Source organism: Pagrus pagrus, assembly GCF_965226575.1.
Source record: "Pagrus pagrus genome assembly, chromosome: 14".
In the NCBI taxonomy this organism is placed as follows: Eukaryota; Metazoa; Chordata; class Actinopteri; order Spariformes; family Sparidae; genus Pagrus; species Pagrus pagrus.
Genome location: NC_140198.1, coordinates 11,907,040 through 11,919,800, shown reverse-complemented (window position 1 = coordinate 11,919,800; position 12,761 = coordinate 11,907,040). Strand labels below are relative to the sequence as shown.

The 12,761-nt window shown below is 42.3% G+C and overlaps 1 protein-coding gene across 2 annotated transcripts; it reads right to left on the bottom strand.

Annotated features, from left to right (window-relative positions):
- Positions 1–2,616: 2,616 nt before the first annotated feature.
- LOC311269884 (beta-2 adrenergic receptor-like) lies at positions 2,617–10,501 on the bottom strand. 2 transcript variants are annotated; one of them, XM_084374384.1, is made up of 4 exons: positions 10,311–10,501; positions 5,905–6,070; positions 5,520–5,811; positions 2,617–5,103 (listed from the first exon to the last, which is right to left on the bottom strand). In XM_084374384.1, exons 2-4 carry the CDS (start codon positions 6,062–6,064, stop codon positions 4,059–4,061), a joined length of 1,497 nt encoding a protein of 498 aa, XP_084230510.1. In that variant the 5' UTR covers positions 6,065–6,070; positions 10,311–10,501; the 3' UTR covers positions 2,617–4,058. The 2 variants fall into 2 exon arrangements, with proteins under 2 accessions (XP_084230510.1, XP_084230511.1); XM_084374385.1 differs by having other exon boundaries at positions 5,905–6,067.
- Positions 10,502–12,761: the final 2,260 nt, after the last annotated feature.

Genomic DNA, 12,761 nt, shown 5'->3' with positions numbered 1-12,761 from the left:
GGAGAGAAAGATGTGAGTAGTGGTTCCCATTTTTAAAAAGGCGACTGGAGGATGTGCTCCAATTGTTGGGGTGTCACACTGCGGGTGTTGCAAAGGAAGCTCCGATTCTGATTGTCAAACTTCAGATTCAGGAGAAACAATGCAGACCAGGTATGCCATCCGGTCCTTGTATAACCGAAGGGAGAGCTGTGTTCATATTTGCGTCACAAAGTCAAACACGTCAACACCATTCACGAGCCGTCTTCTCCGGTATTTCAAACCGGACAAAGCTTGTTTGGAAACTTTCTCTAAGGCAAAGGAGGAGTTGGCAACACGGCGCCCCGTCTCTCGAGACTCAGTGCAGGCCTACCAGAATTCATTACACTGCTGCTCACATAGACAATGAATGGGAAGCACACTGCTCTTTTGTTTCAATTGGAGCCAGCTGACGTTGTTCTGGCATCTGATCAAGAATCCTCCTTGGCACCTTCCTTCAGTAGGAGCCCCCCGAGGTAGACCCCGAACTTGCTGGAGGGATTACAGATCTAATGTGGCCTCGGACCACCCTGGAACACCCCAGTGGGAGAGAATACCCTGCTTACCCTGCTGGAAGAAAATGAATGAATGGATCACTTCAACCTTTTTCTGTCTGCTGTTATTGTTGATCGCACTTTCCTCTTTTACTTATCTCTTTCTGATGGCCTGTCTCTTGTGATCACACACCCACACAAACACACCCACCCACACAACAGATTCAAACAACGCCATGTCAAACTTAATTCTTTTACTCACAAAAATATACAACAGCTTATGAATAAATATTTACAGAGATGAAATGACATTCATGTGAGTCCAATGGAGGTAGAAAATGAATCCGTTCCTCTGGCGAAAGGCAACACTTCTGGAAACAAAGGTTCAGATTTGTCTCAGTATCCCGACACGGATCTACCAAAAGAGCAAAGACTCGTGTGTCAGTGCTGCTCAAGCTCTGCGATCCGACGTCCACACGCTTTAACAAACGTGATACATTAAAAACAGCTCATTTGTTCCTTTTTTGAGAACATGATAAATTATTGACCTTGAAATAAAAAAGTACAGTATTTCCAACGTGTAGTTAATACAATACTCATACACATTACAATAAAATAACAAATATCTAATGGCATGTTTCAAGCTTTAAAATGCACAAATAAGCTAATCACATCACATCCCAAGTGCACCAAACATACACACAGACAGACACACACACATGTGCAGATCATATTTACAGTACATACCTTGTTCAAGCCAGCCCAGTCGCCAGCATAAAATGTTGGCATTTGACATTTCTGCAAACTACAGACATTGACATTTCTACAAAACGTGACATATCATGTTCACATTACATGTTAATGACCCTACTTTCATATCTGGAGGTGGAGGGGATGGTGGTGGAGTTAAGGGTGAGAAGCAAAGCCAGTGACTGCAGTTCAAGACTGCGTTTCAACTTTCATAAGCGTGACACCTTGGGCTGGGTATCGTTAAAAACATTTTGATACCAATTTTAAGCCAAAATATAATATTTTCCTAACCCTAACCAAGTAGTTTTTGTTCCTGAACCTAACCACGTGCATTGCCAACATGTATTCAAGCGATAGTGTGCAAGCAGGGCCGGAGTGATAATTTTTATATGTTATCTGATTCCACTTAGTCTCCAGATAAACGGTAAGTGGCTCCTTTATCATTATCACATTGATGTGGTCGCTCTGTTTTCACAATGTAACAGACAATATTATGGAAACACATCCCACAGCTTGAAAATGACCTCCCCAGCTCTGTGCGACAGATTACAATGCTCTTACTATAACGGAGCTAAAAATGGCGAAATCTACAGAGAGTGGGCCGACGCTGATGTTCAGAGCGAGACGGAAAACAGCTCCAGCGAATACGTGATGAAAGAAAGAGCAGTTATGACAGTCACAAGTTTGGCTCTTAGATGTTTATCTGATCTACTAATACATGCCAGCAAATGATTTTGGGACCGGCTGTAAGGTTTATCAGGATGGAATGAAAAAGGTTATTATCATTATCATAAGACTTTCAGCTACAGGGCAAACAAAAAGCATCTCTGCTTCATGGAGGTTTTATCCGGCTGTTGCTGGCAGACGAGGTCATTAGCACTGCCAACGTGGTGCCAAATTCCTGCTTGTGCTTCCTGCCATGTGGGTTTATCTCTAAGATAACAACTGAGCTTGTTGTGATGCATATCACACGCCACCCGAGGCTACAGTAGTCTACCAGCTTGAACCTGAACATTCATTAAGGCCCTGTCCACACCTACACAAGTATTTCTTAAAAAATAGCCTTTTATATGCATTTTGGTCTTTTGTACAGATGTGAACAACACTGAAGGTCGCTGAAAATGTATTTCTTAGAAAACTCTTTCAGGGTGAAGATCAGAAACAGTGCATATGTCTGGACGAGCAGAAACTGAGATTTTTGGATTTCACACTTTATCGTCCTAATAGACCATATTTGCAGCACAACAAATTGACATTGAAATGATGATGAAAAAGTGTTGTATGTCATAAAAAATAATATTATACAGGAGGTTTCTGTGTCACGTTTCAGTGCCTCATCATTTTTGTTGAAATGCAGCCCTGGTGCCTGTGACATATTACTAAAAGTAAAGCTAAGTAAGCAGGTGAGTTATAAAGTAACTAAAGTGAAAATCATTCATTGTATTTTCTGTAACTAAGCAACCAGTCACAGCGCTTTTTCAGGGGTGTTGGCACAAATGGAGATTATTTCTGAAACAGAGATCAGTTTTGTTTTGAACCCTGTTTCCAAAAATACCGTGTACGTGTGGACTACTATTCATAACAATCTATCTTAAGACTCTGAAATCTTTGTAGGAGTGATGGGATCCCAGAAGAACATATTGTTTTCTGCCAAAGTTCGGACAGTTTTTAGTTATTTCACGTGAGTTATTTCTGGGTTTTTTCTCAGCTTTTCTTACTGGTGTTGACGTTGGCTGCACCTCCGTGCACCAATCAGAATTGATGACAGTTGGCGGGTTGTTGCTGTCTCAAACCCTCACAGTTTTTTGATTGTTGCTTATTTTGTCTTGAATATGTTCTATCACAGAGAAACACAAAGACAAAACAAGACACAGAGGAACATTTTTCATGTGAATCTCAGTCATCCAAACTGGTCAGTTGCTGCCAGCTACTGTATGAACACTCATTAAAACACAACTGTTTTAACCCTTCCTGATCCGTTTGTAAAGTTCTGTTTTTGGGCAACACACTGCAACACATGCACAACTGCTCTGATACCGGCAGACGCTGTTCAATACATTCTGAATCTTTTACCATCGGTGATTTACAGGGTGCATGATTGCCTCTTTGAAGCTTGACAGTGTGCAGGAATTTGAACCAGCATCCTTCCTGCCTAATGTCTAATTCTTGTCTAACACCAATTTTTTTATTTTATTTTCCTATTTCGCTGCTTTCAGTAAAGGAGCATGTTGGAATGCGTTATATTTTCTATGATTCAGCAGTCAGTAAAACCTTTTCATTTGATTACTGTGATGCATCTAACTGCAGAATTGACTGCTATTCGTCCTGTGTGTCCGTAGCAAGTAATCCATATGCAGTCCATGATAACATCACCTTTCTGAGAACCATCTTCCAACAACAGCCCTGTTGTAAGTTGCAGGTTGGTGAAGCTCGTAATGCAGCCCATTCACAGAACGAAATGTTGGCAGTGAACGTTTCTTCAAACCACTGATACATTCACATTTGTACGTGTCATAAGCATCGTACCATGTCGACATTTCTACAATAAGTGTCGTATCATGTTCAGATTACATGTTTATGACCTTTCATATTGGGAGTTGGAGGGGCTGGTGGTGGAGGTGAGCAAGAAGGCTGCTGAAGCCAGCTACTGCAGACTGTGTTTCAACATGTGTAAGTGTGAAACCGCTGGCTTTCATGCTCCAAACCACCCCAGTCATTCTCAACCAAAACCAAACATTTTGAGCTTCACCAGACTGCACGGCTCTGCACGCACAATGTAAAGTTTAACATCTTAATTGGTCAAGCAGTAGAAGCCAGATGTTCTTTACAACTCCCATTCGCAGAGTTGTTAGCCTGCCAGCTTGCCAGGGAACCAGGAGCTACCTCCAAAACCTGCTCGCCAGCAGTCGTCGCATGATCCAGAGTTAAGGTGCTGTCTTGAATCGAGCTCTCCAAACTGTCCTTCCACCCTGACATCTGCTGGACGTCCAGCCCCCGAACACCATTCAGGTCTGAGTTCCCATTCGTCCTGTTTGGGGACTTTGAGTAACAATCTCTCTCCCTGCACCAGCCCCATCCTCTCCTCCCTCCCCAGCTCCTCCCTTTGCCCCTCAGACAGAGTATCTCCTGAAAGCTGTGCCTGAAGTCGGGGCTGCGGCAGTAGATGAGCGGGTTGAAGGCAGAGTTGGAGTATCCCAGCCAGTTGAGGAGTCTGAAGAGCAGCTTGATGTCTCCCAATTTGAGGAAGGTCATGAGGATGTTGAGGATAAAGAAGGGAAGCCAACACATGGTGAAGGTTCCCATGATGATCCCCAGAGTTTTCACAGCCTTGTGCTCCTTCAGACAGAACTTAAGACGCTTTGTGGCCGATTGTTTTCCTTCCCCCTTTTCTGTCCTTGCTCTGCTCTCTACTAACTTCTCCTCTTTCTCAGTGTCTGTACCTCCTGTTTTCTGCATGTTTAGTCTGTACTCCCCTGCTTGTTCTTCCGCCTTCGCCCCCGCTTTGAGTTTATTCATCGCAGGACTATCGTTGGGAGTCAGCTGTGTAGTGTAATGCAAGTTATAAATGTGCCTCTCCCTCCCTCTAATCTTCTCCAGCTGTTTCTGAGCCTCCTGGAAGACCCGGCTGTAGAGGAAGATCATCACCGCCAGCGGCAGGTAGAACGACACGATCGAGGAGGACACCGCGTAGGCTGCATTGGTGTTGAAATCACAGCAGTTCTTGTCGGCCAAGCACTGGAGAGCTTCCTTATCCTGTGACACCCACAGCTTCAGATGGATGGGCAGGAAGGAGATGAGGGAGGCCACTACCCAAACCCCGAGGACCACTGCAAAGGCTCGACCCCTACAGCAGCAAAGACGAGAGAGTGCACACAGGTGAAGAATATTTACAGAGAAAGATTAATCGCACTAGTCTGGTGCCGATATGACCACGATGGTTGGAGAGTTAATTTTTCCACAGCTACATGGATTCAAATTCTCATTCTTTTTTAATCAAACTTTCCAGCATGTTGTAAATATTACCACATGCCTGCCAGTGATGTGGCAGCAGGTGTTTTGCATCTAATGTCCAAAGCAAAATCTGTTGCAACATGCCGAAATATCTGACATATAAGAGTGGTGCAGCAGCTGCAGAAGGCTGAATTCATTAAGCAATCATGACTGAAATTCTGAAAAGTGAGTAAGTTTAGTAAGACACACTTTGGATTGAAAGTTTCCAAACTTAAATCATTTTTCCAGACAGAAATGTCTTGCTGCTACCTGGTGAGTAGCATGGGGTAGCGCAGTGGCGAGGTGATGGCAAGGTAGCGGTCCAGCGCGATCACACACAGGGTTTCTATACTGGCTGTCACACACAGTACGTCAGTTGCTGTCCAGAATTCACACATGAAGTTTCCGAACTGCCAGGCTCCCAGCAGGATGTAGCTGGAGCCAAAAGGGACCACAATTAAACCCATGATGAGGTCGGCACAAGCCAGCGAAGCGATGAAGAGGTTGGTGACAGTCTGGAGCCGCTGGAACCGCAGGATGGCTGTGATCACCAGCACGTTACCTGGACACAAGAGAGAGAGTAATTAAGAGACATTTGAATGTTGCCCAGATAAGTTAAACTGATAAACTACCGATGAATTGTTTCTTAACTTACCAAAAACTATCACCAGAACCAGAATAGCCATTGCAACGCCCAGCAGCACGAGCTCTGCATCATTGTACTCCGAAGATCTCGCTGGCCCATCAGAAACCTGGGAGGTGTTGCTGTACTCTGACTGGTTAGCCAGTGCTAAGACAGCACTCGTTGGTTCCATGATCTACTGCCAGAACACAGAAAACAACACAGCTTTGTTTGTAATAGATGAACACTGCGGCCCCTACACTTCGCTTTTGCGTGTTTGCACACAGGGGTATAAAAAGGGAGCATAAATGAGCCTTAAGAGGGTCTTGAAGTCCCATTTCACTGGGGAAGATTTCAACCTCTACCCCTTTAAACTCCGTTCTGAGGGGCAAGGGGGCACTCGAAAACGAGAGGTAGGGGTAAAAATTGGAAATGGGATGGGGTCAAGAGTAGGCTGCAGTTCAGAGTCTTTGAGACAGAAGGTCTGTCTAGCACTGGGAGGTGATTCACTGGTTGAATTTAAATGAATCCTTGCAGTATCTGCTCGGGGCCTGAGCAGGTTAGCATGCTGTCCAAATCAATGAAGAGAGGAGAGTTTGTCCTGAACATGCAGTTGAAACATTACTCCCATTAAGCACAAGCGATATGGATCGAAATAGAGTTACACCCTTTGGCTATCAAGAGATGAATCTCTGCTGAATGAAGATAAACATATGTGGTCTTTCATATAGAAGTTATATTTCCCTAAGGCTTATTATGAGTTGATGATATCAGCTTTATATCCTGCTGTGATGCACTCATCTCATCTCATCTCATCTTTTCAATGTTCTGCCTGCTTACTATTTACTTCTGTTTTCATTTTTTTTGTTGCCTTTTTTATGATATTAGATTGAAGAGTGAAAAGTAATAAGGAGAGAAAGAGACAAGATGACACGAAGCATCATCAAGTTATTTTATTAATACATAGTTTGAACAGAGATTACATTTGGCCTCTTGGTTCAGATATAATCACTCCCTGCAAGCACACGCCAAGCTTACAGGTGTGGATGGATGTCAGCTGTTACAGCAGCGTGTTGGTAGGTGGCATTTGCACGTAAGAACTGATTTAGCACAACTGCTCTGTTGTTGTTAGCGATGCTGGGTCGGGCCTGTGTGAGCTGACCAATCAGAGGAGACTGGGTATTCACGAGGGGGGGCCTTAAAGAGACAGGAGCTAAAACAGAGCGTTTCAGACAGAGGGGGAACACGGTGCTGCAGCATTGGACAGTATGAGAAAACTGATATATTATTATTGTATTTTTGAACATTAAAGCATGTTAACCTATTCTAGTAGTAACCCAAAGTAAAATTATGAACCTGAAAATGAGCATAATATGTCTCCTTTAATGAATACAGGCTAGATTAGCTGAGCATGAAGTTTTTTTACAGCAATGCTCCAGTTGGCAGCAGACACCTGGTGATCCTTGTTTACTATTCTGACCGTTCTGACAGTCGGGGGATGGGACTGTAGGTACAGTGAAGTTTGCAAAGTTTTAGGATTTTGAGTCGTCCTACAGTACCTACTTATTGTCTGTTTGCTTCGCAGGTGGAGCTTTATTGACTTTTGTTTTGCTTTTACAGTGGTATAGCAGGTACAGCTCATGTTTCTTAATGCTCCTCTGACTTCCCTTCAGGGGGTGTTTGCTTAACTCGATCTTCTGTGTACATGTGCACTTGTATTAATATGTGTGTTGGCGTCATTCCAGCACAATCATAACACACCAGACACATGTAAATGCCAGCTGTAGAGAGAGATGCATTGATTCATAAGTGTTTACCCAGCTCTCCCGTGGTCAATGAGCAAAGTGTTGGATATTGGGATGCATTTCAAAATGCCAGGGTTGATCGTGACAAGATTTTTTCTTTTTAATGACAATCATATTTCAGTCATCTTACATTACAGCAGTAATACAGCACGTTCATTATCAGTGCTAAAATGTCCCCAACTCAACACATTTGTATTTACCTCTATACCTCCACATTGAGTATGTAGAGGTGCCAGAGTGTGGAGCAAATGATGGATCTGCTGCAAAGTAAACTGCAGGCCCATTTTAAAAATCAATCTTTCATTAGTGATGTTTGGAAGGTTGTTTCAGCTGTAATGAACGATGCACAGCTCAGTCTGCCCCTGACTATAATAATGCATCAAACACAAGCCAACACTGTATAACCAAAGGAATGTTTTCATTTTTAATTCATGTTTGTAAGCGGTTCAGCACACACATTTCTTCCCTTCACTCGGCTTGACGCCTGACCCTGCCACCCTTTACACTAATGACCCTTTACGACTGTTCACTCCCACCACTGATTAGATCAATAATCTGGGCGGCCACCTGCACTAATGCTTGTCAAGCTTGCGAAAGGGTCTCCGCTCCTCCCCTTACTTGAGCTGTTTAAACAGCCACACACACAAAGAAACTTGACCAGCTCTCCGAGGCCAGTAATCAAACACAAAAGATTTACTGAGACCTAAATGTCTCAATATTTAGGCAGAGATAGCTTAGTGGTGGTAATTACACTGAAAACACAATAGCACATACTCAAACACACGAGTGCACACGCTGACACAAAAACACACAGAGAACACCCAGCTTAGTAGAATAAACTGATGAGTGTAGACCAAACAGAGAGGAGAGATGTCTTTGTATATTTTGTGAAAAGCACAACATAAAACACTTCAACATCCTGATATAAACTAAATATGTTAAAGATGAAAGCTGGTTTGGATTCACTGAATATGAATCACCCTCACACTAGAGGAATCTCACATATTTCTGCTAATGTAGGTTTGGTCAAAGGATTTAGCGACAGCTGCCAGAACAAAGAAAAGAGTGATGCTTTTTATACGTTTCAGAGTTTCAACAAACGTTCAGTAAATGTTTCTGCTTTTCATTTCGGAGAAAAGGTTCAGATTTGCCATTAGACCTCAGTAATAAGTCAAAAGTGTTATTTGCCTTAACCAGGGTTGGATAGTGATTTATTACATTTATTACATTAAGGCTGAAGAATCCTTTTATACATCAGTCCATCTGATGCTAATTAAAATCAGTGTGCTGCTAAATAAGATCTGGATCAGAGGATATTATGTGATATGTTTCATGATCGTGACTGCTCAATGTGCTTTTATGAATATGTGCCATATGTGTAACTGTTTGTCTGTACCTGGGGGATTACTAACAAGATTTTCATTTTGAATACAGAAGGATATACTAGTCTGCGACCGTGCACATGTGCACACATGACAACACTTCACGAGTCTCACACAACGTCACTGAGTGAAACCAAATACACAAGTGTGTAATCTTACATAATGCACACTCGTTACTACGATTAAGTAAAAGTCATCTCATTGATTTTTTTCTTTTCTCTCATCTCTGTTTGCTGTTGAAGTAATGAAGTATGTGACAGAAAGTAATCAAGTTACATTACTTTACCATTGTGATACTTGGATTACATTACTGACTACATTTTCTGGAATACATCTTAACTCTCCCAACCCTGATTGTATTGCAATGCAGCCTGACAAAAAATAAGTGACTATAATCAGCCCAGACTACCTCTGAAAAATGTGAGATATTGTTATAGTTACATCGTCAGTGATTACCTGATTACATTTTCTATTACATCTTTAAAATATGGCAATTTTAGAATAATGAAACTACTATGTTGAATAAGTTTGACTGTATATCAAAGTAGTCCCTCACCCCTAGCCTTTGATCATGGTTACTAACTTATATTTGTTTTTGTTTCAAATGTTGATAATTTCATTTCCTTTTATTTGCACTGAAAACAGAAGATAAACATTTTCATTCACGTGTCCTTTGATTTAAAAGAAGCTGCAACAAAAACATCATCCTGCACGCTGCAGAATCCACTCAGCACACATGGGATATGTGAGTGTGAGTTGATTTGTCCAACTGGAAATGCTGTCTGCAAAATGCGTCTTATTTGCATTAAAAAATGTGTTGAGATGTTCAAAGAGAAAACAGACATGTGTTGGACTTGCAAAACGTGCAATTAATTTTCAGTGTTGGATTTTCCAAAGCATTCAGATTGGATTACATTTTTTGACATCCAGTTTTGTTACTTACTACAAAAATTGCTGTGTATTTTGTCTCCAAGTAGTCTAGCTGACAGCATTTCAAAGTAATCTGAATCATCCCCGACATTAACACAGAAAATTCAAAGCCTTTCGATTCAGTAACTTGCTTATTTTTAACAGCACTGATCTGATCCCCAACCGTTTCATTTAAAACTCAAATCCTTTTAATACTTTTATCATTTTGAAACGCGTGAACTAGCAGACCTTTCTGTAAAATTGTCTTGTTTTATTTATGTACCTGGCTACTAGAACACAGTGTGAGCGTGGAGCGTGTGTGCAGCTGTAGTCAGTGTCCTACCTCCAGGCTCTTTGCTCTGCTTTACAATCCTGTGATTTGATAATCCACACGCTTTTACATCCACAACACAAAGGATCATTATAATGTGTTTGTCAGGAGCTTTCTGGTTTCCCTTCTTCTTCTTCCTCTTCTGCTGAGTTATGAACGTCTGGTGTTGTGTGTGACACACACACACACACACTCTGCCTCGCTCTCTCTTTCCAGTACACGCTCATGTATAAACACACTCCTTCAGCCCTCAACCACACTTGCCCTTTTGAAGCAGCTGAGCCCGTCTCCCTCTTTATATGCAAGCCCTTGTGACATCACAGCAGGACAGTAGCCTATCAGAGGCCAGGGAAAGACTTTTAGTGTATATCGCATGTCTGCAGTGTACTGACAGCTCCACAGCACCCACTGCCCCCCTGGGAAACATTAGTTTTCTAGCCTTTATTTATTCAGGGAGGGTTTTCTACCACCCTACTTCACACTCATACATGAGAGCAGCAAAACCACAGACTTCTGCTTTTGGCTGCTGCAGTTTGAATCAACGCAGACACTGCAAAAAAACCATGGTTTTCTTTTGTTAGAGTTAAAGTCAAAGAAACTAAAACAACTCACAACAACAGGGGAATACTTCATGTTGCATGTTAAACAGCCACTCACCAACCTACCCCTAATTTTACTTCACCTAAAATTGAGTTAAACTGGCTCCACTGAACCACATAGTCAATACTCACATCTATAGCCCTGTGTTTTCTACATTGACAACTCACTTAGCAAGATTTGATTATTAATGATTACAAGCATGGATGTTTAAGGATGTTGTAAGAGGAACAATTCTGCCTCTCATTTAGCTGACTTTCATGGCTTTTCAGGGTAAATATTAACCTACTGTGAGCCTGCGTGGTGGCATCAAGAATCGGATCACTTCCCGGGGGCCGTGTTGGTCGGTGCCATTCACTACCACTGAGTGGAGGATATCAAACATGGGAGTCAATATAATGCTACATCGCTAAGATGATGCATGTGCAAAGTTTGACACAACAAATCAATAAAATCTGAGGTTAAACATGTACGAGCAGGAGTTTGTGACATCACAAGGAAGACTATCATGGTCCTTACTACAATATGGAAACTTCCACCTCCACTGAGGTAATGAGAGGGGAGAGTAGATGCAATATGTTTAACAACTTTTTTTTTACATGTCTTGAAAAAAATCTGGAGGGGATGTCATGTTACGTTGTATATTTTGTTGAGGTGTGTACTTACTGTGCATTATCTCAAATGTTTATAGTATTCAAACCCAGAGAAATCCATAATATTATTCAAGGTAGCGGTGCATTTTATTTTGTCCCCTGCCGCTATAACTTAGACGAGAAAGTCAGAGAGTGAGGAAGGGAGTTGCCGAGCATGACGAAGCGTAGGTCAGTCATACCTTAAGACATTACCTCATCTGTGAACATTTCTGCCTGAGTCACGCAGATTTTAACAACATATTTGGTCTTATGACAACTCCCATTATCCCACACTATTGCCTTGATTGAGACACAACTAGTGGCAGAAATGGCATGCTGTGCCTGGAAAAGATGCTATCTTCACATCCCCCCTTCACTGTCAGCTCAAGGCGGGCCACTCAACCGAAATGTGTTGTAAACTCAACTGAGTCAACATCGTTGGGAGACTCCACAAGGATAATACCTGGGCCCCCTGTCGAAACCCATCAAGTGAGGAATTGTTGGTCTTTCCTTCCTCCAAGCCATGATCAAACGCTGTACTCCAACCCCCATTTCACTCTGACAAACCTTTGGTTTCTTGCCTTGGTCAAGCTTCTATTATGGCCCCAAATTGGTGAAATCAACTCCCCACTGAAGCTGGATGCATAAGGAGCATCACTGCACTACCAATATCCGATAAATGAACGTAATGTAATTTGCAGTGTAATCACATTAAAGTTCAAAGCAGATAGGCTTTAAACCACATTTGACTGCAACCTACAGAACACACAGGAATCTATTTGAGTCCTTACCACAGAGTGTACCAGGCTGAATGTTGTGGTAAAACCTTCTGCACATTTGTGACGCACCATTGAACACAGTGTTCTGTCCACTTTGTGCACACACAACATAGTCCTCCCACACATACCGCTTAATTCATGTTCATCGTTTGAATCTTTTGTTGATGTCACACTTTTCGCTTTCTTCTGCCATGGGAAACAGGAAACCACATTGAGATCTTCACCATGTCTCTTTTTTCCTTTCAGTTTCAATCATTATCTCTTCTCTTCTGGGCCTTTGTTTGTCAAGGAGCCCAGAGCAACATCAGTGTGGCCAAAGGGACTGCTTAGCGATAACGTTCTGATTGCCATGATTCATCTTCGCTGCCTGAGTCAATTATGTTTCGACCACCCAGCTGATCTGCAGTCATTATTCTGGCGGGGAACAGTCACTCAGCTCGTTTGGTGTCATGCAG